The sequence below is a fragment of the Periplaneta americana genome, chromosome 2, assembly GCF_040183065.1.
Source record: "Periplaneta americana isolate PAMFEO1 chromosome 2, P.americana_PAMFEO1_priV1, whole genome shotgun sequence".
Taxonomy (NCBI): Eukaryota; Metazoa; Arthropoda; class Insecta; order Blattodea; family Blattidae; genus Periplaneta; species Periplaneta americana.
Window position 1 is genome coordinate 161,946,646 of NC_091118.1, and position 23,235 is coordinate 161,969,880.

The 23,235-nt window shown below is 34.7% G+C and overlaps 1 protein-coding gene across 2 annotated transcripts in view; it reads right to left on the bottom strand.

The window, feature by feature from the left end:
* Window positions 1–23,235, bottom strand: part of CenG1A (Centaurin gamma 1A) — a 357,224-nt gene that overhangs the window by 230,122 nt on the left and 103,867 nt on the right. For both annotated transcript variants that reach the window (XM_069818727.1, XM_069818726.1), the window contains exon 2: window positions 10,722–10,954. In XM_069818727.1, the coding sequence (XP_069674828.1) occupies window positions 10,722–10,954 (233 nt within the window). The remainder of the gene's footprint in view (window positions 1–10,721; window positions 10,955–23,235) is intronic.

Sequence of the window (23,235 nt, forward strand, 5' to 3'; positions counted from 1 at the left end):
GCATCGGATTCACGAATGTCACTCAGGCCACCATCGGACTTGGACAAAAATCGTAATATGTATAGGGCGCACAATGGGGCAAAGCAAACCTAAATGCAAGGAATAGGAAAATCGGCCCTCGAAAAGGTACGTAAAGCAATCAATGCACTTACATGGTATCTGGATGGAAATCCGTACCTAATAAATATAGCTATATTTTAATAGGTTAGGTACAGCTTACAGCAATAAAATTTTGGAAATATTCAACATTTTTTTCCCTCCATTACTGTATCTTGTATAATAATCAAAATTAATATGTGTAAAACGCTGTCCTGCTATAAGAAAAACTAGTTTTACGATTTAAAAAAATTATTTACTCTTTTTTTTTTTCAAAATTCATTTCACTGTGCAATGATGAAGCGTTTCCCACTGAACTAAAAAAACTATTAAACATTCTGTTATGAAATTTGTTGTGTGTATTTATGTAAGTTATATCTACTCGTATAAGGTGATGCAAGATCACTTCTCTACCTTCGAAAGATAGTCTGATAAAAAAATTAATTCATTAAAAAAATTGTCAAATATCTACATTTTCTTTTAACACAAAATAAACAAAATATTATTTATTAAAGAATGTAGTTGAAACTGCATGATATTGTAAACATGAGTTTTAGCAATAAAATAAAAGAGAGAGAATATGAAAATTAACAAGATTATGAGTTATAAGAGAAACGCTTTATCACTGCACAAAGAACTATCACCATTATGAATTATATATATATATATATATATATATATATATATATATATATATATATATATATATAATTCTTTTAAATTGTAAAAATATTTTTTTCTTATAACAGAAGGACAGTGTTTTACACATACCAATTTTCATTATTGTACGAGATATAATAATGGAGGAAAAAAGTTAATTTCCTCAGCTATGTAAGGGAATACACTTCACTATGAAATTAGCGGGTTCGGCTTCATATTATAGTTTGACAAGTTTCCAGTTTGATTTTTTCATGTTTTCATTTTTAAGTCTCTTAAGAACAAAAATATTGCCCGGTAACTTCTAGGAGACTGGTCCTCAGAATTATTTCTCGTCATTATCACCTCAGTCTTCAACCTCATATCAATATTTCTCAATTGGATCGTTTTACGACCTACTGACAGTGAGTTGGGGTTCTTATGATGACGACCTCAACTTTAAAACCAGCATTCATACAGCATTCAACAGGAGGTCTTTCCACAATATATGAGAAGAGACATAAATTATTTCCAGGTTTTAGTTTAGTACATGTCTTCAACGTTAGCATGTACATTTCTGGAAGTAGCCTAGTGACTTTTTAATTTTAGAAACTTGCAAATTAGTACATAAATTTTAAATACATGTTTCCCATCTGCAATTCTGAAAAGGAATCGAAAGAAATTCAACATCTTACAAAAGACCTCGTTAAAAATATATGACCCTTGGAAATTTAAAAGCATTAGCCTAACTCTTACATCTAAGCAGAGATGTTTTCTGTTAGAAAAGTTAAAATTTACGAAGAAAACACATTCACTACCTCAACAAGAACTCAGTCGAATATCAAGTCGCGAACTTTTGAGTGACGTAAACTGTAATTCATATTACGTTGTGTTCAGTTCTATCCCTACACCGTACGTATTCAGCCATAGAATGACGTAGAATACATTACTTCTGGTAACAAACCCAGTGCTTCGGAATACAGAGAAACGCGTATTCAGAGTAATGGATATCGAATTCTTTTTCCTTCACCCTAGGTCTTCCCTGCCGCCAGAACTGATCGATTCGGAGAACAAATAATTTACACTGGCAGACGACATACACGTGCGAACGATCTACGAAGGATAGTATGTCGGCACGTGCGGCGGCGAACAATCAACGGCTTTTGATATTCGATTACAGCATTATCAACGTAATTTATTTGGTAAGTTTTTCTTTATTAGCAGCAAACATTTTTGAAATCGGTAAGTAAAAAATGAAAGCAATTTGAAAAATTGAGTCAATCTAATCCTGGACGAGCTTCAGTTTCTTTAATATTCATACAATCAACTAAAATAATTTTCAATTGAGATTAAATTACCAGGGTATTCGAAAAGTAATGGCAATATAGTTACTGTTTCACACTAAATTTATTTAGGTTACTTTTGGCATTACATACTTAAAATATATTTTCCTACCATGTCAACAATACGTTGCCAATTCCTTGGGAGATGGCTGACTCCATCTGCAGCATCTTTTTGGATGTCTCTCTCACCGATCTAAAGCTTTTTGGTTGTCATCTCTTGATTGAAAGTAAATGTCTCCCTTCCACCCATCTTGCAATAGTTCATTGTGGTATGACTTTTCCTCAATAAGCTTCTTTTAATACCCTAAAGTACCGAGTTGCATTTGTTTTCCTCTTGCAACTTCGATTTTTATGGAGAACCTACTAAACATTTTTAGACCTGTATTATGTACTACAAATCTGAAACAGTCACTGTATTTACAAAATATGGTTAGTATTTCGAGACTTTCAATATTGCATATTTATGAAATAATCGCTGCTGTATTACGTACTACAAGATTTCAATGGTCACTGCTAGGAGCACTGATTTACAGCATTGTTGCCACTACTTATCGAATGCCCTTAGATACTTGTACACATTATCATATCGGAAAGTAAAATAAACATTTTCATCAACAACGTTAGAAAAATATTTATTATTTTACTTATAAAATGAACTACAATGTAAGTGAGTAATTTTAATGAAAATTTTGTAAAATGTTGTGCTGTGCTTTCTTTCTTTTCCATTCACCAACCTACTAATTTTAATTGCATTTCCAACATTCATGGGCATGGCGAATTCTCGGTCTCATCTCGCCAAATATTATCTCACTATTACCAATTCCATCAGCTCTAAATAACCTAGTAGTTGATATAAACTCGTTAAATGAAAGACAAAAAAATGTCTGCTCTGTATTCATTTTCGTAATAAAAACTTCTGCTCTGTATTTATTTTCGTAATAAAAACTTCTGCTCTGTATTCATTTTCGTAATAAAAACTTCGGCTCTGTATTCATTTTCGTAATAAAAACTTCTGCTCTGTATTCATTTTCATAATAAAAACTTCGGCTCTGTATCCACTTTCGTAATTCAAACTTCTGCTCTGTGTTCATTTTCGGTAATAAAAACTTCTGCTCTGTATTCATTTTCGTAATAAAAACTTCTGCTCTGTATTCATTTTCGTAATAAAAACTTCGGCTTTGTATCCATTTTCGTAATAAAAACTTCTGCTCTGTATTCATTTTCGTAATAAAAACTTCTGCTGTGTTCATTTTCGTAATAACTTCTGCTCTGTATTCATTTTCGTAATAAAAACTTCGGCTTTGTATCCATTTTCGTAATAAAAACTTCTGCTCTGTATTCATTTTCGTAATAAAAACTTCTGCTGTGTTCATTTTCGTAATAACTTCTGCTCTGTATTCATTTTCGTAATAAAAACTTCTGCTCTGTATTCATTTTCGTAATAAAAACTTCTGCTCTGTATTCATTTTCGTAATAAAAACTTCTGCTCTGTATTCATTTTCGTAATAAAAACTTCTGCTCTGTGTTCATTTTCGTAATTTGAAGCATTAGTTGTAACTTTTAGAATCTCAGAATCACATTAACTTAATACCATAACAACATAAGATTTTCTGCTATCCACGGAATTCGTTATAACAGACCTGAACTATACAACTACGCAGTGACTTTTTAATCGGCAGAATCACAAACGTAAGAATTATATAACCACACGTGTTTCATTCAATAATTTTCGTGGACTGAACAAATGACACGTGCAGCCATACGTTTCTTATGTAAGTGCGCCCACTAATAAAAAAATTGCAGCGTAGTGGTCTGTAGTAAAGCATAATTTGTGTGTTTTTGTATTTATATGTGTGTGCAAACTCTTGCATTCCCACGTATATTTTTCTTTTTGACGTTTAACCTATAAAGCCTGCGACCGCTTTGAGAAATCGTATTTCTACCACTTCCACCCTCCTTTTATCGCTCTGCCTCAGACACCAATATTCTGACCCATAAAGCAATCTTGAAACTGCAAGAACTTCGTAAAATTTCATTTTTGTGTCTCTAGTAACCTCGTCACTTGTTGACACCATATATTGCAGGGGACTAGGAAAAGCAACATGCACCTTATCTTAACTTCTTACGACGAATTTAAGGCCACTTAAAAATGTAGGGGCATATTCATAGACATTCTTAGCGAGGGCTTCCGGTGGATGATCAGCGAACTAATGTTTTTCGTATTCATAAACCAGTGTTAGCGATATGATATGATATGATATGATATGATATGATATGATATGATATGATATGATATGATATGATATGATATGATATGATATGATATATGATATATGATATATGATATATTATATGATATATGATATATTATATGATATGATATGATATGATATGATATGATATGATATGATATGATATGATATGATATGATATGATATGATATGATATGATATGATATGATATGATATGATATGATATATGATATGATATAGGCTATGATATGACATGATATGATATATGATATGATATGAATCCTGTACAAGTAATCAGGCGATAGCCGGGGCTAGTTTAGCACGCTCGTAGCGCGGGCTAGCGAAATGTCTATGAATAGCACCCCTAGCGACTTCAATAATAGGAAACTGTCGTCCTCAATCATTATGTACTAGACAGCAACATCACTGAAGAGTGGAAGCATTGGATGGGTTCAAGGACTTTATTGGCATGGAAATAGCGGTCAATAAAAATGATTGATAAGATAACGATAAGAAATATGTATGTTCTTCGTGGTATATACTATACCGTATATAGGACAAATTTTCTTTCTACGAAAACAAGAAATATAAGGCTATTACAAATAACGGCTGAATTATTGTAGCGAAAATCGATTCTGTGCCCTGGGAACAAACTATTGTCTATATATAGTTTTCAGTTGACTTCGAACGATACTAAAGAAAAGTTAACATATGGTGACATATAGTTTCCTGCGTTGTATATAGGTTCAATGACGATGCACTGAAGATATAGGTTTTAGTTCGAATCCTTCCTCCAACGTCTGTAGCTCGTAAATACAACGTTCATGGAAAATCGGCGTCGTGTCGTGCTGACTATACCGGAATGTCATCACATTTCATCAAGCATAAGTCGAGACAGAATTTGAATATGGACCTTGGCTAGGTCCCACGCCGGGTTTTAAAGCTAAGAACAGGAAACTAATGGACCTATATATTTCTTTAATACATACACAATTGAAGTAGACATGCTTCGCTGACTTCAAATAATCAGTTTTATGCAATACTCTTTTATACTAATGGTAAGTACTTGACTGTTCGTCATTTACCCTATGAAGTCAGGCTTCCAGGTTAAATTGTCTACTTCAAAATGGCCACAAACAAAAATGTCCGGAGCAAAATGTTCAAGGGAAAAAGTCCAGTAAAAAATATCCACAACAAAATGTCGAGTATAAAAAATGTTCACTAGCAGAATGTCCACATACAAAAATGTCCACAACAAAATGTCGAGTATAAAAAATGTTCACTAACAGAATGTCCACATACAAAAACGTTCACAACAAAATGTCCAGTATAAAAAAGTCTGCATTCAAAAATGTCCATAAAAAGTCCATAATTGGAAAATTATCTATAATAATTTTGTTACAGAAGCAGTAACCAGGCAAAAGACTACAACGTAAAATGTTTTATTGAGATTGCTAAGCGACGTACCAAATTTTAAATCAAGAGTGACAGAATGGCTGAAATTATACGTTCACAAAAAAAGGAAAAACATTCTAGTACACAATGGCTTTTCGTATCATTTTCATTCAAGGAGCAAAAATGGTAATAAATTATATTGGAAGTGTGTGGAAAGAAACACCTGTGATGAGAGATGTGTGACCAATGCTGATATGGATAACTTACATGTAGATAAACCAAGTGGACATTTCATTTTATGGACATTTATATAAGTGGACATTATATTTGTGGACATTTCTGTTAGCGGACGTATTGAAATGGACATTTTAACTTCCAATCGAAGTCAGTTGTGTAGACCAATTTACCGACAAAATCGTTGCCTAGGGTGTGCCATACGAGGCTGGTCTATGCTAAACCCGCTATGAGATAGGCCGAATTGTGTGTTGAGGTCAGGTGAGATATGAGATGAGTGAAGTGAGGTGGATGGGGTGAGATGAGGTGAGACCAAGAATTTTCAAAGAGGCCTACGAAATGCAAAATAGTCATATCGGACAAAAGAAAAACATATTTTAATCACTATGGCTTTTAAATCTCATTAGATTACGCCAAAAACATTGACATAAAATTTAATATTTCTATAAAGATATGTAGACGGGTAACAAGCTAGTTATGACAAAAACAAAACATTAAAGTCGATTTAACTGAAATTTTATAAAATATCAGCAACTCCAGCTGCGAAAATGAACTACAAAAAGAAGATATAGAAGAAAATTCGAAACAGCGGAGATGAAGTTGCTGAGAATAGTGGCTACGTTCACTCTTGCTGATAAGAATAAAAATGTAAATATCCAAAGAACTTCAACTTTTAATGATATAGTAATCAGTGCAAGAAAAGAAATGCAGCATTTGCTCCTTAAGCCATTAGCAATATTTTGAATGTAATATATATACGATGATACTCAAAATTCATCGATTTTTTCAATAATGGCATTCTGTGGATTGCATCAGCGCGCTTCCGCTAAAGAGTAAAATGAGAGAAATTGTAACGGACGTTTTTTCCAAACAGGTATCCACTAATGGTTCCAAATTTAAAAAGAGAGATTGACTCAAGGCTGGTCAAAAACAACTTTTTGTGACAGGAATGTCGATTACGTGTATTCTCGTGATTCTTTCTAAGTCGATTTTTGCAGATGACAGTATTTTCTCTTTGTACTTGGAATAATGAGAAAGTAAAAAAAAGGTTATTTTTCGTTTTTGGTTGAAGTATACAATATTAAGTCATCTGAAACATTTTCAGTTATTTTAACAACATAACAGACAACTTTTCATCAAGATTGCTTCTTAAACGCCTCTAACTTTGCATTTAGTACTTTCACTGAAGTATCTAATACTTGATTTTGAGTTAGTGTACACTATTTCAATGGCTGTTCAATGAAGGGACCGGTTGTGATTACATAATGGTTAAGGCGCACTTTCAACGCAGTATGTACGCAATAATTGAATCTCACAATGTGATGTTCACTGTTCCCTCAGACGGACACCCGGTGACGTGGTTACTCTACGTCACTATGCTCATATTTGTGAAATACAAACATCTGAATCTGCGCTGTAGTACAATGTGGACAGGAACTGCACGTGAGAACTGATGCAAACTTGAGTGGAATATCAAGCCGATCGCACCAGAACATCCATCTGCTTTCTCATTTCATATTTATAATTCATACAGTTACTCTCCATCATGATTTACCGACACTGATTCCCATTAATTATAAACAAGATTTGTCATGTTAGGCGCTTCTCCGTTGCAGTTAAAACGAACTATTCGCGTATGGAAGATAAAAGTGAAAAAAAAAACCAGCTAATTAAATTCTCATTCTAATAGCGTGACATTCACGGCAACATTTTAAACTAGATTTCGACATCCATAGCACTCCAGGTGTCAATCAATAATGTTTGCTTTAACACTTTGCGCCAATTTGTATCATCGAACGCAAACACGAATTCCAAGCGGTTAAAAATTCATATCTCTATGTGCATCTGTAATACTGAACGAAAATATCAGAAAAGGGAGTTTTTTCACATCAGTGTGAAAATAAATCATTCACCAGACCAGCAAATGTAAAGCAACAATCTTAGCAATTCATATTTTCACCTTGTTCTCTTACCCTTTTCTTTACTTAAAGGTTTAGGTTGAATAATGAAATGAGGTGTAATACAGCATGAATGCACATACTTTGCATATAAAGGATTGAGAATGAGACAGTCCAAAGCCGCGCTTTTTTTCTTAAAGTATTTATTTATTCATTAATTTATTCAGTTATTTGCTCACTCATTTATTTATTTATTTATTTACTTCTTTATTTATTTATTCATTCATTCATTTATTTAATCATTCCTTTATTAATTTATTCATTCTGGCAGAGTTAAAGCAGTATATTCAGTATATTCAGTGTTGTACAGTCAGATCACACAACATTGTGCAATTGACAAAGTCAGTAATAAAAGATGAACAACAAAGCAATAAAATTAATTCAAAAACTCTCAACAACGTTGACATTAAAAAACTCATTAATTTCATAAAATGGTTTGTTAATTAACCAACCAGAGACAAGTCTGTTAAAAGACTTCCTTTCCAGATTAAAAAAGATATCTCGGAAATTTATTTGCTAATTTTAAAGATATAATAAAATAATTATTCATTGTTTTAGTTAGCCTACACTTAGGTACAGTATGTCAAAAAGGTCACGGTTTCTGGTGTTGTACATATGAACATCATTCCTATGTATTAACATATGTGAATTTTCGACGAAATTTAGGGCTTGATAAATATACAGTGATGTTACAGTCATAATTTTTTCATTTATAAATAACGGTCTGCAGTGTGCCTTCATTGATGAATTAGTTATAATTCTAATAGCTTTTTTGTCACATAAATAGCTTATTAGTGTGAGAACTATTACCGCATAAAAGTAGTCCATAAGAAAGTATACAATGAAAATAAGGAAAATAGACAACTCTAATGTAATTCTTCGGAACATACATTTTCAAATTTCGCAGAAGAAATATTACTCTTGACAATTTTTTACGAACAGAATCAACATGGACTGCCCAAGTAAGTGTGCTGTCCACAGTAATACCAAGAAGTTTAAATTTATTATTTTCCATGACTGTACTACTAAACAACAAAGATGCAGTTTTACTTTCATTTAAAAGAAATTTATTACAACTAAACCATTTCTTGGGTTTATTAAAAACGGAATTACTAAGAGTTTTCAATTCATTAATATCACTATGACTTGTCAAAAAAGTGGCGTCATCAGCGAATACCACAGAATAAGCAAAGACATTGCACATCAAATCATTAACCATTATTAAAAATAAGATAGGACCAGCATGAGGCTTTCTCTTCCACACTATGAGAAGTTAAAGATACTGTACATTGAAAGAATAAAACGTAGTAAAATTAACAGTTGTAGAATTTCAGCTCACACATATGGGAAAGCTACTAATAAAATTTTATAAAATTTGCTCAGCGAATAACGTAAATACACGCTTAAGAAATTAACATACCGCACCTAATAGCATTGGGTTATAAGCTTTTAATTCGCTCCACTGTGAAAATTTGCCCAGTGGCTTAGGATTATATCATTTCCAGTCCTTCATATACTTTTAAATTTACTCAATTTATTTTCAGGTTCATTATGAAGAAACCTTAGCCAAATTTATAGTTGTCAAAATTTGTACATACATTGGCAATAATGCTATAAAGGAATCCCTGACAGTTCAAAATTTAAGAAACGCGGTAAGATTTGCAGTGTATCAGTAAATGATTAAGAGCTACAAATATTTCTTCATAATGGCGAAAATAAAATTCTAAAGACTCCTGTGAAAAGCTCTCTTCAACATTCATTAAATATCGAGTAATTCGTCTTGTTTACATGCCCTTTATAGAGACAAATTTTAACCAAAGAACTTGTTTCTGGTATTTAGATTTTTCAAACTTTCGTAAAATAGATCTACAATAATTGGTATTCACTTAGTCTCTGATAAGAAAAATACATTAACGATTAAAACAAAGGGAAAACAAAATCATGCATCGAGAATAATCAAAACACCTTCATCATTCTGTTGTGATACATCCAGAAGCACATAAGAATGATGGTTATAAAGTGATGAAAGTTGACGAAGAAAAGCATTTGCTTTAAGATACTCATTGTCATTTTATATGAGAGTACGTTTCTTAAGAGGGAACCAAAATCGTGTTTGTATGGCGACCAAAAGCCGCGAAATAAAGTGGTGGGTCAGTTCCAAAAATGTCTGTCAGCACAAACAGCCTGTATCAAATCTCTAGGTAGTTGTCGAACTATTGATTTTATTGTTTATTAACCTGGTAAGGTTTATCTTGTCTCAGTAGCAATAAAACCAAGTCCTTTCAAATGAGGGTGGAGATTATAGGAGGGTTGTAAATTTTCAGGATTCCTTTCAAAATCTTGTTATTGTACAGGCTGCCGGAATTCAGTTTCTTGAAAGACAAGTTCAGTGACGGAACTACACAGTACGAAGAGAGATATTTTGTTATTTTATTTTGCGCTACAGAATGTATCAACCAGTCCCTTCCGCCACTGGATGGATGGATGGCATCGCTCCACTCCCCCATTGCCATAACAACACAGACGAAGTAAGACATATCTCCTTTCTCTCTCTTTTCACAGTGAAACAAGATACATCACACAGCCTTTTAACATCATACAATACAAAGAAAATACAATATTCAGCGCCGGTGAAAGGATACATTCAAATATCTGAAACACTAAACTCCAGTGGCTCGAATATTCTTTTACAATCAGACGTGTTAATACTTATCAATTTTTTTAGAATTTAATAATGACAAAAGCGAAGCGAAGGAAAAGCTAAAGCTAACTGACTCTGCATTCTTAAGTAAAAAAAGTATGTGTACCTGAAGCTCCGGCGGGCCGCCCTCATCTCGGATAAGAAGAAGGTAACTCTGTCCGTCGACAAGGATCTCCTTCTTGAAGCGACCCCCCTCAGGAGATTCCTCTTGCATGTAGGAGCCCGTAAGGTAGCGATGCACCAGTGCGGACTTGCCCGACGACAACGAACCTACGATCCCCAACCTGAGATCGGGGACTCCGCGACTCAGAGTCCATTCTTGGCTGTTCACAAACGAATCTGAAACAAAGCAAACAACACGTTTATCACAAACTTTAAATAAAGGGAAACACTTACTTTATGGAACTAACAATCATCAAGAGCTTCTTCCCAAATACGTATTTCATGTTTTCTTCATTACAGATATCATCCCTTCGTTCAATAATTCATGAAACGAATAAACAAAATATAATTATATAACATTTGACACCAAATTGAGATGGTATAAACATTAGTCCTCAACAGTTTGTATTCTGACATAATGAGAAATGATACTGTTTGAAGAAATAAGTTTCACAAATTTCAATATGTGGCGAAGAGAAAGACACTTGAAAGAACAGCAATCGATAATAATTTTATTGTCATCCTGATATGCGGCTAAACGTAATGTATTTACAGATTAGTCTTTGTAAAAGGTAACATGATAAGCTTACATGCCCAAAAAAAGGCGATTGAAGTAATGATCTTCGAATATTGATATTTTGATTTCGAATACAAAATGTTTGAAAGAATCGTATACTCGAGAAATGATATAGTGACATTTGCAAAATATGTGTCTGAAAAAATAGTCCTCCAAAACTGATAGGCTTGTTTTAATATGTGGTGAAGACAAAGATATTTGAGAATAGTTTTCCAAAATTAATAACTTCATAATGTTAACGAAAAGAAAAGTTTTTAAGGACGAAAGTTTTCGGCAATTGTCATTGTGGTATGTAGCGAAGAGAAAGTCGTTTGGTGTAATATTTAGTAATATTAAAAAATTGATATTTTCATGCCTATCGAAGATAGTAGTGTTTGAAAGAACGGTCATTGACAATTTGATATTGTGATATGTGACAAATATACAAATATCTGAAAAAATAGTCCTCGACAATTGATATTTTAATATGTGTGAAGAGAAAGCCGATTAAGATTAGCTTTCGACAATTAATATCTTGATATGTAACGCAGAGAAGGCGTTTGAAGAAAGTTTTTGACAAATGGTATTCTGATATGTGGTGAAGAGAAAGTCGTTTCATGTAGCAATCTTCAACAATTGGTATTTGATATGTGGTGAAGAAAAATATTATGTTTGAAGAAATAATTTTTGAACTTTTATATTTTGATGTGTATCGAACAGAAAGGTGTTAGAAAGAATTGTCTCGACAACTGATACTGTGATATGTGACAAAGATATAGTTGAAGAAATAGTCCTCGAAAAAATAATTGATATCTCAGTACTTGGCGAAGAGAAAGATGTTTGAGAGAATAGTTTTCGAGAATAAAATTACAAGGTTGTTTCCAATCTCTGATAACGAATTTGAATAACATCATGTGCGTCAGGAATCACACCAACAGCTGAATTTCGGCGAGAGGTGACAGACCAGTAGTGAGTGATTTCATAATCAGAGTACACGGTGTATCACAGTAGCAATGCCCAACAAAATCGAGCCTTTTTGGGAGGGGTACATAACAATCCTTTCCGATGCAAAGTACAGTTACGTGAAAATCATAGGAGCCTGCAAAAAAAAAAAAAAAAAAAAAGTGGTTTCGTTATTTAGAAGAAAGACATCTTGTGTGTACCTAATAAGACTGGCAAAGCTCGGATGGGATTAATTCCAGAGTGGAAAAAACAAGCAAATCCACCCCCCGACACAAGTCGCCGCACCTCACGAGATGATACAAATTAATTCCATTCGAGCTTTACCAGTCTTATTAAGTACACAGAAGATGCCTTTCTTGGAAATAACGAAACCTCGTTTACTGCAGGGTTCTTTTATTTTCACTTAACTATACTTGGCATTGGAAAGGATCGTAATGTACCCCTCCCATAAAGGCTCGATTTTCTTGGGAATTTCTGCTGTGAATCGCCATGCACGTCATGAGATCACTCACTACTGGTCTGTCACCTCGCGCCACAGTTCAGCTGTCGTGTGACTCCTGACGCACATTATGTCATTCAAATTCGTTATCAGAGATTGGAAACAACCTTGTAGTATCTTGATATGTAAGTTGTAACTTAGAGGAAGTTTTTCACAATTTATGTGTGGCGATCAGAAAGAGTTTGAGAAAAGTTTTCGACAATATGAATGCTCATGGAATCGCTTGCAAACAGCGGAATATACATACAAGTACTGTCCGTTACTCAGGAGAAGACGAGCGGAAAGAATGTGACCTTCTTGACTATCGCTGCTGATTATTATAAACATCGCTCAGATGAGCATCCCAGTAGCCAGGTTATTACTCGTACAGGAAACATGAGTAACAATGCGTATGGAAATTAAAGCTAAGTTGAACAGAAGGAGACCTAATGTGTTCGCTTACTGCAGTACAAATGTTGCACGTGTTGTCGTAAGTTATCTGTTCACATCCCTTCCTCCTCAGTCCTCTCTCGTCTTCTCCTGAGTCACCGACAATACATACACACGGCCTAAATATTCACCTTCATTATTTAGAATAATTTCATAAAGCAGCATCAACGTCTCGATCTTAATCGTAATAAAAATATATTAAAGAATTTAGATTAATAATTAATTTCACTGTGTCAGACATGAAGACTAGGACGTCAGTGTCAACTCTAAGAATTCCTGTGGTTACTTGCTCCGTTAAACGTTCCTCGTAAGATGGCTTGAAGTTATTCTCGTGGAGAGATGACACCGTTCGGGACCATTGTTTGTGAATTAAGGAGAACTGGTGTACGAATGGGGAAAAAAGAATATGATGATGACTGAAACTTATCGTAACAGTCGTAGTTCATACCACATTCAATTTGAGTTCCCCCCCCCCCAGGGTTTTCCTTCAACACATTAAGAGTAAATGCTACGTAACTTTCGGCGATGGATTGCCGGCTTTATCATCTTCATCTCACTCATACGCTGGGGTTGATAAAGCGTCGTAAAATAACTAATTAAAAATTACATTCAATATGAACTTGCTGCAATTTGAACAGATGTTTCCGACGGAAAAAGCCAATGATCTAGCACTCCATATGGATGAACAGTTCTATTATTTAATAACAAAGCCTCGAATAGTGATTAGGGTCACACCAGTACATATTTTATTTCAGTATAAGCATTTCTCTTCTGTGCAAACATGTTTTATGTTTCCCACTTCTGTCCAATTGACGACAGGAAATACTTGAGCAATCTCACTTTATATATGGTCCCTGTATAAAACATCGTATACAAGGGTGTAGGGGGCAAATAATGCTATTGAGGGGTTGGAGGATTATAGCCAAGAGCAGCGTGTTATATAGCATTCCGGAACACGGGGCGGTAATTGGTTCTTTTATCTGCCCTCCAGAGGGGAGATAGCAGAGTTAAAATGTTAACAGGTGAAGAGCCTTCCATGCGCGAAACAAACAGAAGTTTATGTGTCTATAAAACCGACAGCCACACTGGATATACGATTTCCGCGCTACGCGATATACAGTAGTAGAAGCGATTCATAAAGGTGGCGTTACTAGCAGAAATAGGAAAATATCTACAACTAGTTACAACTTCGTCTGTGAAACGAGATGGGGAATGCAGCTATAGTATGCTCATCTAGAAGGTACTGTTATTATCATTATCATTATCCTCTGTTTCTGGGGGTTTTATCATCCGGCACTCACGACTTCATGGTTCATCTCGCATGCTCATTCATTGCTATTTGATAAGATCTACACAACTCTCCAAAATAACTGACTTCTGTGTTTCAGGAATAATTTCGTCGTCATCAAGACCCAATTTTTAAAGTAATACTTTAAGTTTTACATGAATTATTCCAATTGCTGTTACGATGCAGACTCTACAGCGGGAGTCCGTTGCCAGAAGTGTCGATATTTCTTCATAATCAACTTCACCGATTAAATATTTGGTTTGTTCCGATCTCTCAAATGTCTAAAATTGGTCACTCCAGTGCATCTTCAGACGTTCCAAATTTTTTCGTCCTGTTGGTCTACAATGCCATAGCATCTTCGGAATGATGCAGTTGTCCGTGTATTGACATGTTCGGTAATTATCTATAAGTATTGGTTTTGGTTTTTTTATTAAATTAATATTTAAAATTTTCCCGATTATTATTTCCAATCTGAAAACACTTAGAAAAAGTGAGCGGAAAGCAATCGTAGTTTAGATTTACTGTATTATATTTACGTAGGCCTACTTACGGATATCGGCCGATTGGAAGTGGTGGTCAGCCATTTGTGTGTGATGTTTATAACAAGACAGGTACAGTTTGGCTTTGGCGCATGCGCTGAACTCTCATGCAGTGCGGCGTGATCTTTACGTGCATTTATTTTCGCGTGTACATTCCAGATTAAATCAAGCAATTCCCTTCGTGATTTGGTTACACATCTTACATATCCGAAGTTTAGGTTTGCTTAGTTTAGGTTTTTATTAACCAAGTCCGTGCAAGATCCTGTCGCGAGCCGCAAGTGTATAAATCGGTTTGATGACGTCACATTAGATTGTTTTCATTTTGTCTCTGTCACTTTGAGATTAGTTCTGGTGATGGAAGAAGCGTGTAGTTATACGTTTCGTGATGGTGGTTTGTGTGGAGGTTGCATTTACAGATGTCGCATATTTAATGTTCAAGAGGGCATATCCAGATCATCGTGAACGCATGCATTGTTTTTTCATGGAAGTGGGAGAAATGTATCCACGTCTTCAATAATGTGAGGTAAGTGATCGTAGTTACCTATTTATTGAATTGTTTCGTCGTTGACATAGGTTAGGTTAGGCCAGGTCAAGTCAGGTCAGGTCAGGTTACAAAATAGTTGATCGTTATTATAAATTGAAATATAACTTTGAAGTTGTCTATATTTATAGTGTTTTTTTGTAATTTTTATATAAATATTTATTTTGCCTTTGTTGCAATATTTTTTAAATATCTGGTATAATTTTCATTGTTATAATTGCATTTACTATAATACCGAAATACCGAACGTCTTTTTAAATCTCACATCCTTCTCTTAAACCTGCTGCCATGATTATTCGCAACAATTCTCTCCTGTTCGTCAACTGTTCAATGACCGGAACTATGGGCCCTGTAATGAGCGTATTGCCTGCCTACATTTGGTGCATCTCCAACAATAATTGACAAATACTAAATATTTTATATAGGCCTAGTAAGAAACAAAATATTGTACGTAATTCCTTAAGAAAGCGTTTTAACGATACTCGTCACGATCTCACTCGTAACGTAAAGACTCGCTTTCTCAAGCAGTTACGTAAATAACTATAACCTATAACAGTACTACCATGGGAAAGCTTACAGTACGGTATTTTTAAACGATACCGGTCCTACCAAACTCCACCCCCCCCCCATAAGCACGTCAAGCTTTGGACTACAGATTATACGGACGAAAAGGGATTGGACGCTCTAAAACACGATGACACGATCAATTTTATCCACGGAACAGGTCAAGAACGCAATCCTTGAATTGGACATGATGATGATGGTAATGGTGATCGTCATGGTCGTGGTAATTGATGAGTGATAATTGATGACGATGAAGAAGAAGGAGAAGAAGAAGAAGAAGAAGAAGAAGAAGAAGAAGAAGAAGAAGAAGAAGAATTGTGAAAACTTGCTTTGGCCAGATCCATGAACTCTCACTACGGCCAATATTGAAATTATCAATAAATTAACAAAGTTTAACTGTGCTATTTATGGTAACGTGTAGATTTTTATTTTAAAAAGTAATATATCGCGTCAATGGAATTCCTTGTCACAAAGTATTAGAGACAATAAACACCTTTAAGAACAGCTTAAAAGATAACCTTATTAGCATTTCACTCCAATCATACTGATTTAAACTATTACTGACTACATTGTTACTTTTTTCTTTAGACATCATCCTGATTGTGCTGTATTTTAATTGTCTCGTAATAATCTCTTTCTATTATCTAATATTATTTGAAATATATTAACATTCTATGTATTTTAGTTTAATTCTGCTACACAGTTTATTTCAGTGTTTAATTAATAGTTCATAGTATTTTGTTGTTTAATTTGTAAATAACTTTTGTATACATGTAACTCTCATCTAAATCAAATTGTTGGATTCTTTGTAAGTTCATGCATATGTATATACACTTTTTGCTGGTTGAGTGGAAGAGAAGGCCTTACGGCCTTAACTCTGCCAGCTAAAATAAATCATTATTATTATTATTATTATTATTATTATTATTATTATTATTATTATTATTATTATTATTATATCAATGTCTCCTGGACTATGACGAGTATTTTAACACAAAGAAATAACCTTTTTGTGCAAAATAATTACTTTAGATCAGGCCTGCACAAGGTTTGCGCTCTCCGAGCCGGCTCACAGCTCATGAGCGGAATGCAGATATTAGCTGCGCTCTGTATAAGGGTGGACTGGAAGAAGGGGTGATCTCGTACAAAATATACACAAAAGGAAGTACTATTACAAGTGCTTATGAAATGAATTCCCGTTCAGTGTTTGCTAAACTATCTTGGACTATTATTAATTAATAAAGAAATATTTATTTTACAGAAATAATAGAAATTTTATAGCTACTTAAATGTACAATATAAGTTTGTTATATTTTTATTTATCAGTACATCAAAACGAGGTTTTATGCTGTTGGCAGCTGAAAGGAACAGTAGCCTACTGATCGTAATGAAACATCAGTTACAGATGTTCTATGTCTGCCTTTATTAAGGTTGATTATAGAAAACAGTTGCTCACAAATATAAATGTTGAGCGAAACATAGCAATCATTTTCACAGCCAGCCTGTGTAGTCGTGGATATTATTGCTATGCTTTAGTCTTGTAAAACTCAACCAGACTACTAGTATTATTCAAACGATCTTTAGTCCTTAGGTCACATTGAAGATCAATAAGTTCGAGCTGTAAATCGTTAAATGTTAAATGTTACGTTCCGTCTTTTAGATTCCTCCATACTGTACTGTAGCAGTAGGTAAGCAACGTGAAACAGTTACTGAGAATAGGCCTACATACTGCACTCCACTAGATAACTGAGTGGTCGTTTCCCCTCTTCATTCTGACGTATCTTCCTCTCCGTTTCGGCAAGCGGTAAACACAGCTCTCCCGCTCCGAAGGAGCGCGCGCGCTCGTTGAGCGCTGTTTGTGCAGGTATGCTTTAGATACAACACCAGTTGGCATGGAATGACCCTCTAGTAAATTTCTGATATTCTGAACAACGAACTCCATTTTCGCACGGTGCTATGAAGCTAATTTCGTTCATGCTATGTGACAATAAAGCTGCATCGATTGTTAGCTGTCATCTCGTAAGTCACGTTTATTTATTGACGAAGTTACGTTGTATACTTCCCTCACAAAATATCTATAATAACCTTGCCCAGACAGGCTGGAAATGACATAACCTTTCTGATTGAAAAGGACGATAGGGTACACTTAAATGAATGAAAAATCTATATTATGTTTTGTGATTAAATGCAGGTTAATTAGAAAATTAAGTTCGAAGTTTCAGCAGTCCGGCAACATCGTCGCCAGCACACTCTTCTCGTGATACAGATATAAGAGGTTAACGAATTCGATGTGTCTCGCTAGATGAGCTATTCTCTGTTGCTATGTTGCAACCAACTCGCATCGTGCAGTGGCTTGAAACTAGAGGTTTTAAATTTACACGAGAACTGTAGGCACTACTGAAATACGCCAATGGGATAAATTATTCTTTATTAGTTTTTCTGTCAATATGGGCGGCAAAAATCACGATCCTGCTCGCAATAGTTACCGAATAAGAGGTTGTTAAACATTTGAGAAAAAAAAATATTTATTTTCAATGAAGAATACCAGACATCCTGAAAGTTGCTTCCGTAATAATGAAACATACTCCCTCTGAATGTTTCTTTATGCCAAATACTTTTTCTTGAATCTATCCACCTTCAGTTTTTTAGTTTCAAAGCGAAAACACAAGTAACAATGTCAGAACGATCAGTGGGTTTTTCATGTGGGAGTAAAGCAGTAGCTATTTCAGGTCATTGTGGATTGTAGGTGAAAATTTAAAAAAATGTCAGGTTTACTATGCTTTCGAACAATAGACATAGCATCTTGGTATAGCTGCTGCATGTAGAGCTTGAAATGTAGAGGGTAAAATAATTTTATCCTGCTAAGAGATCTTCTGAAATGATCGGGAGACTAAGTAATTTTGTAGGCTTCTTATTTTATCAGTAAGTAATACCTTTTGGTCTTTCTTTAGGAACTGTAATGTTTGCGCTTTCTCGTGCCAATACTGAAGAGAATGACGTACTATATAAATATCTACACCGCACCGCCATTAAGTAAATGAAAAAGACCCAACCCCACTTGATTAATAACTATAAAAATATTTGACTTTTAATAACAATATTATTATCTTACATAAGTTTTGTTATTATATACTATATAGCCGCCACTCAGTAAATTATAGAAATGAAGATCGAATTTAAGATATTCTATACATCTACTTACATAACCCCAAAACGTTTCACTTTCATATAATCAATATAGCATTAATACGTATAATTAATGAAAAGTAGTCACATCATGGCATTAACTATAATAATATTTCATTTCTAATGGTAATAATGTCATCAAGCCACCTCACGTTTTGTAGATTTTAATATCCAATACACTTGAATTTGAGCTCTAAATATGTCAGCAATCCTGCAGGTCATGACCTTCGTGTAAGAGCCTATTGTTTATTGTAGTGTGTGTTTTGTTTTATTCTGTAATGCAATTAATTAGTTCTCAAAACTGACGAAAGATGGATTTTGGAAAATAGGAAAATTATGCAGGAAAATTGACAGTTCACTGAAAACTACTATTTTTCTGAAAAACTTTGGGTTCCAAGCTTCAAAATGAGGGGTCATTTATTAAAATCCATTCAGTCGTTTTTCCGTAATTTCCATTACCAGTTCAAATTATATATATATATATATATATATATATATATATATATAGATGATATTATAGATTTGTTACATAGACCTACAACGCTCTGAAACTCTGCAAGGCTAGTTCACTTCCACCCTGTATACCCATTCTACACAGTGTAAGTTACGTAGGATCAATATATTGATTCATTTTACTGCGATCTGCAACACAGACTGCAAACTTGTCGCAATATGCATTATGCAAGCGAAACGAAAGTTAGAGGATTTCTCCTTGAGTAAGTTAATGTCTGCTCCGAGTACCTGGGTCAAAGAACATGGAGCACTGCACAACATGCTATCTCGTCGCAGCGCAATATCCAATAGAAAGCAGCGCGTGAATGTCTCTTAATGTAATGACTACGGAAACTCCAGTCCCAGTTTCAAGGACCGGGGCTGATAGATGAAGCTACACGACAATGCAGCGAGATAGGGAACACTCCCGCTCTCCTATTACAGCCTCCTGTAGTCGTTAAAGACTACATCACGATTACTACTTCAGCAATGAAGCTGAAAAAAAAATAATGTTCCTGGTTTGTAGTAGCCCTACTTCTAAGAGCTCTGGATTTAGAAGACCTGGTACATGTTCAAAGCTATGCAGATAAGGAGTAAAATGTATAGTAGAAAATGTCTTAAGCATATACAAAAGACATTTCTGCTAAAGTACATTTTAGATGTTACTGTTTGAACACGTCGTTTTATTCTACTTCCAAATTTTCTGATCAACAAACTGAAATTCACACAGCTGTGCGAATAGCTGTATAGAGAACTTACGAGACAGAATTGTGTTAAATCTCAGTGTAAAAAGGGAAGATCAAAAAGGTAAAAATAGAAAGAAATTTGCAGAAAAAATAAACTACAAAAAAAAAACGAATACTACAAAAATAGAAACAATAATAAAAACAATAATAATGTTGGCGTCGGCGGTAGCAGCAGCAGCAGCAGTAGTAGTAGTACCAGCAGCAGTGTATTATCAGTAGTAGCAGCAGAAATATGGCATATTCGTGGCCCCCAATGACGTTCTTAGGTAAACGGCACAAATGGTTATATAGAAGTTTAGAAAATACCGCTCGATATACGTATAGGCATCTTCTTAATGGACATCCCCCTTATCATAATATATAACTAAAATAAGTTATTTACGTATTTTCTAACGTAGACCTATAGAGTAAGGGAGGGTATTGTCGGATACCATTTTGATGTTTCAAAATAAAGGTAATTGAAAAAAGTTAGAACTTGAATTACTTAGTATTATAATAACCTCTTGGGGTTCCTGCAGATTGTACATAAGTATTAGGTAATTTACATAATATGTATTTGCTGTATAACGTGCAAAGACAAAACAGAAATAATATCATCACTGACAGAATGGGAAGCTAATGTCGGATACATTAGACATTATTATGTAAGAGGTGTGATAATGCATTTAAAATAATATATTGCATATCAGAAACTATTACAATAGTGTTCTGTTTAGCCAACTGATATGCAAGCCTTTTAACATCATTTCTGGTTCATCCAAAATATTTTCTCTCCATCATTAACACATAGTCAACTAGCTTCTCTTCAAGTGAAGCTGGGATTATTGGTTTTCGTCCAAGTTTCCATTTAACGGCTTTGGTGGGCTCAGAGTTGGACCGTAGCCTATATAATCAAATAATGTTGATCGAGGTACATTGAATCTTTTGGAAGCAGCAAGATAGCCCATTCTTTTCTCCCGTACAGCAACAATGGCATTTACCATATCTTCAGACTTCCTTTTTTTTTTTTTTTTTTAGACTGAATCTCTTTTTTCTGTTACTTTAGGCATCTAAAAATATCAGAAGAAGAAACAATTCGTTACTTCATAATATTCGATTAATTAGAAAATTAATTACTTACACTAATTAAAAATACCCATGAATAAAAATGTAGTGGTTTGTTATAGAAAACATATAAACGGGTTTAAGGCAACTTTTATGTAGCGAGTAGCATTGAAAGACAGCAGACAATGCCCTCGGCTAGTATCCGACATTGGCCGACTCTTCACAAACAGTAAAACAAGCCAGCTGCATGAAACATGTTGTCGATAGCATTTCTGCAATTAGAGAATTAAGAAGCCTTATCTATGTTATATCAAACAGTGCATACCGTGTTGTGTAAATATAAGAATAACTTGTAACGAATAAATCACATTACTTACCCTCAAAAAGTTTTTTCTTTTTTCTTTTTTTTTTTTTTTTGCAGAAACGTTGAAAACACGCTATTCACACAAAGTGAAGCACTCAACAGTAATGGCTATTCATGCAGATGTTAGTCTACTTGTAGAGAACGTAATGCATTATTTTCACATCAGATTGCACCATTCGATGGAAAAGAAATGTTATCCGAGATTATCCGACATTACCAGACCTATCCGACAATCCCCTCCCTTACTCTATAAAATAACACAAGTTGGTTAAATGCTGTAACTAAGCATTGTTTCGAATACAAACGCTTTATACTGATTAATTAATTATTCGTGGACTGACTATTATTCATAGTCTATTTCTTTCCGTTCATTAGACACAAATATTACAGCACATCGTACTTATTTATCCTAATTCCATTACACTAATTCCTGTACAGACGTTAAACGCAATCATAGGGATTACAGTCGTGCACAACCGGTTACGAAAATAGAAATTATATATGTAGGCCTATTGCTATTGAGCGCCTGGCGCTGTAGTCAGTATGCAAAGCTCTTCCGTCTCGCGGAGTGTCTCAGGTTCGGTTTAACGAATATTCCAGTTGTTTCCCACGCTTTGTGGTGGACGGCAAAGACAGAGCACACTGAGCACACGCTGTGTGTGTGTGTGTGTGTGTGTGTGTGTGTGTGTGTGTGTGTGTGTGTGTGTGTGTGTGTGTGTGTGTGTGTGTGTGTGTGTGTGTGTGTGTGCGCGCCTGCGCGCGCGAGAGCCAAGCAGGAGTTCCAAGAGCCCTTGCAAGGACGCAATTATCATCGTGTAGGTCTACTATTTAATTGATAGTTCTTCTCTCACAATCAATAAATTAATCAACCAACCAATCAATCATCCATCGACTCATCCATGGATTCATTGACTGACTCAGTGATTCACTGATTGATTCTTCATTCATTAATTGATTCATTAGTTGATTCATCATCCATTCAGTCATTCAGGTATTACAGTTGGTATCGTCAAGTGCAAAACATATCTCCTTAAAAATGATTTTTAATGAAGTAATGCATCTGATTAATTAATAAAAAGGCATTTTAACAACTACTGTACAAACGTCACCCATTAGCTATAGAGGCAAGGGAATTACTTGGAAAGTACGCGCAGAACATATGCCTCACTTGGGTCCGTGGACACAATGGTATAAGAGGAAACGAAAGAGCTGATGAGCTAGCGAAAGCAGCAGCCTCCAGCAGCGAA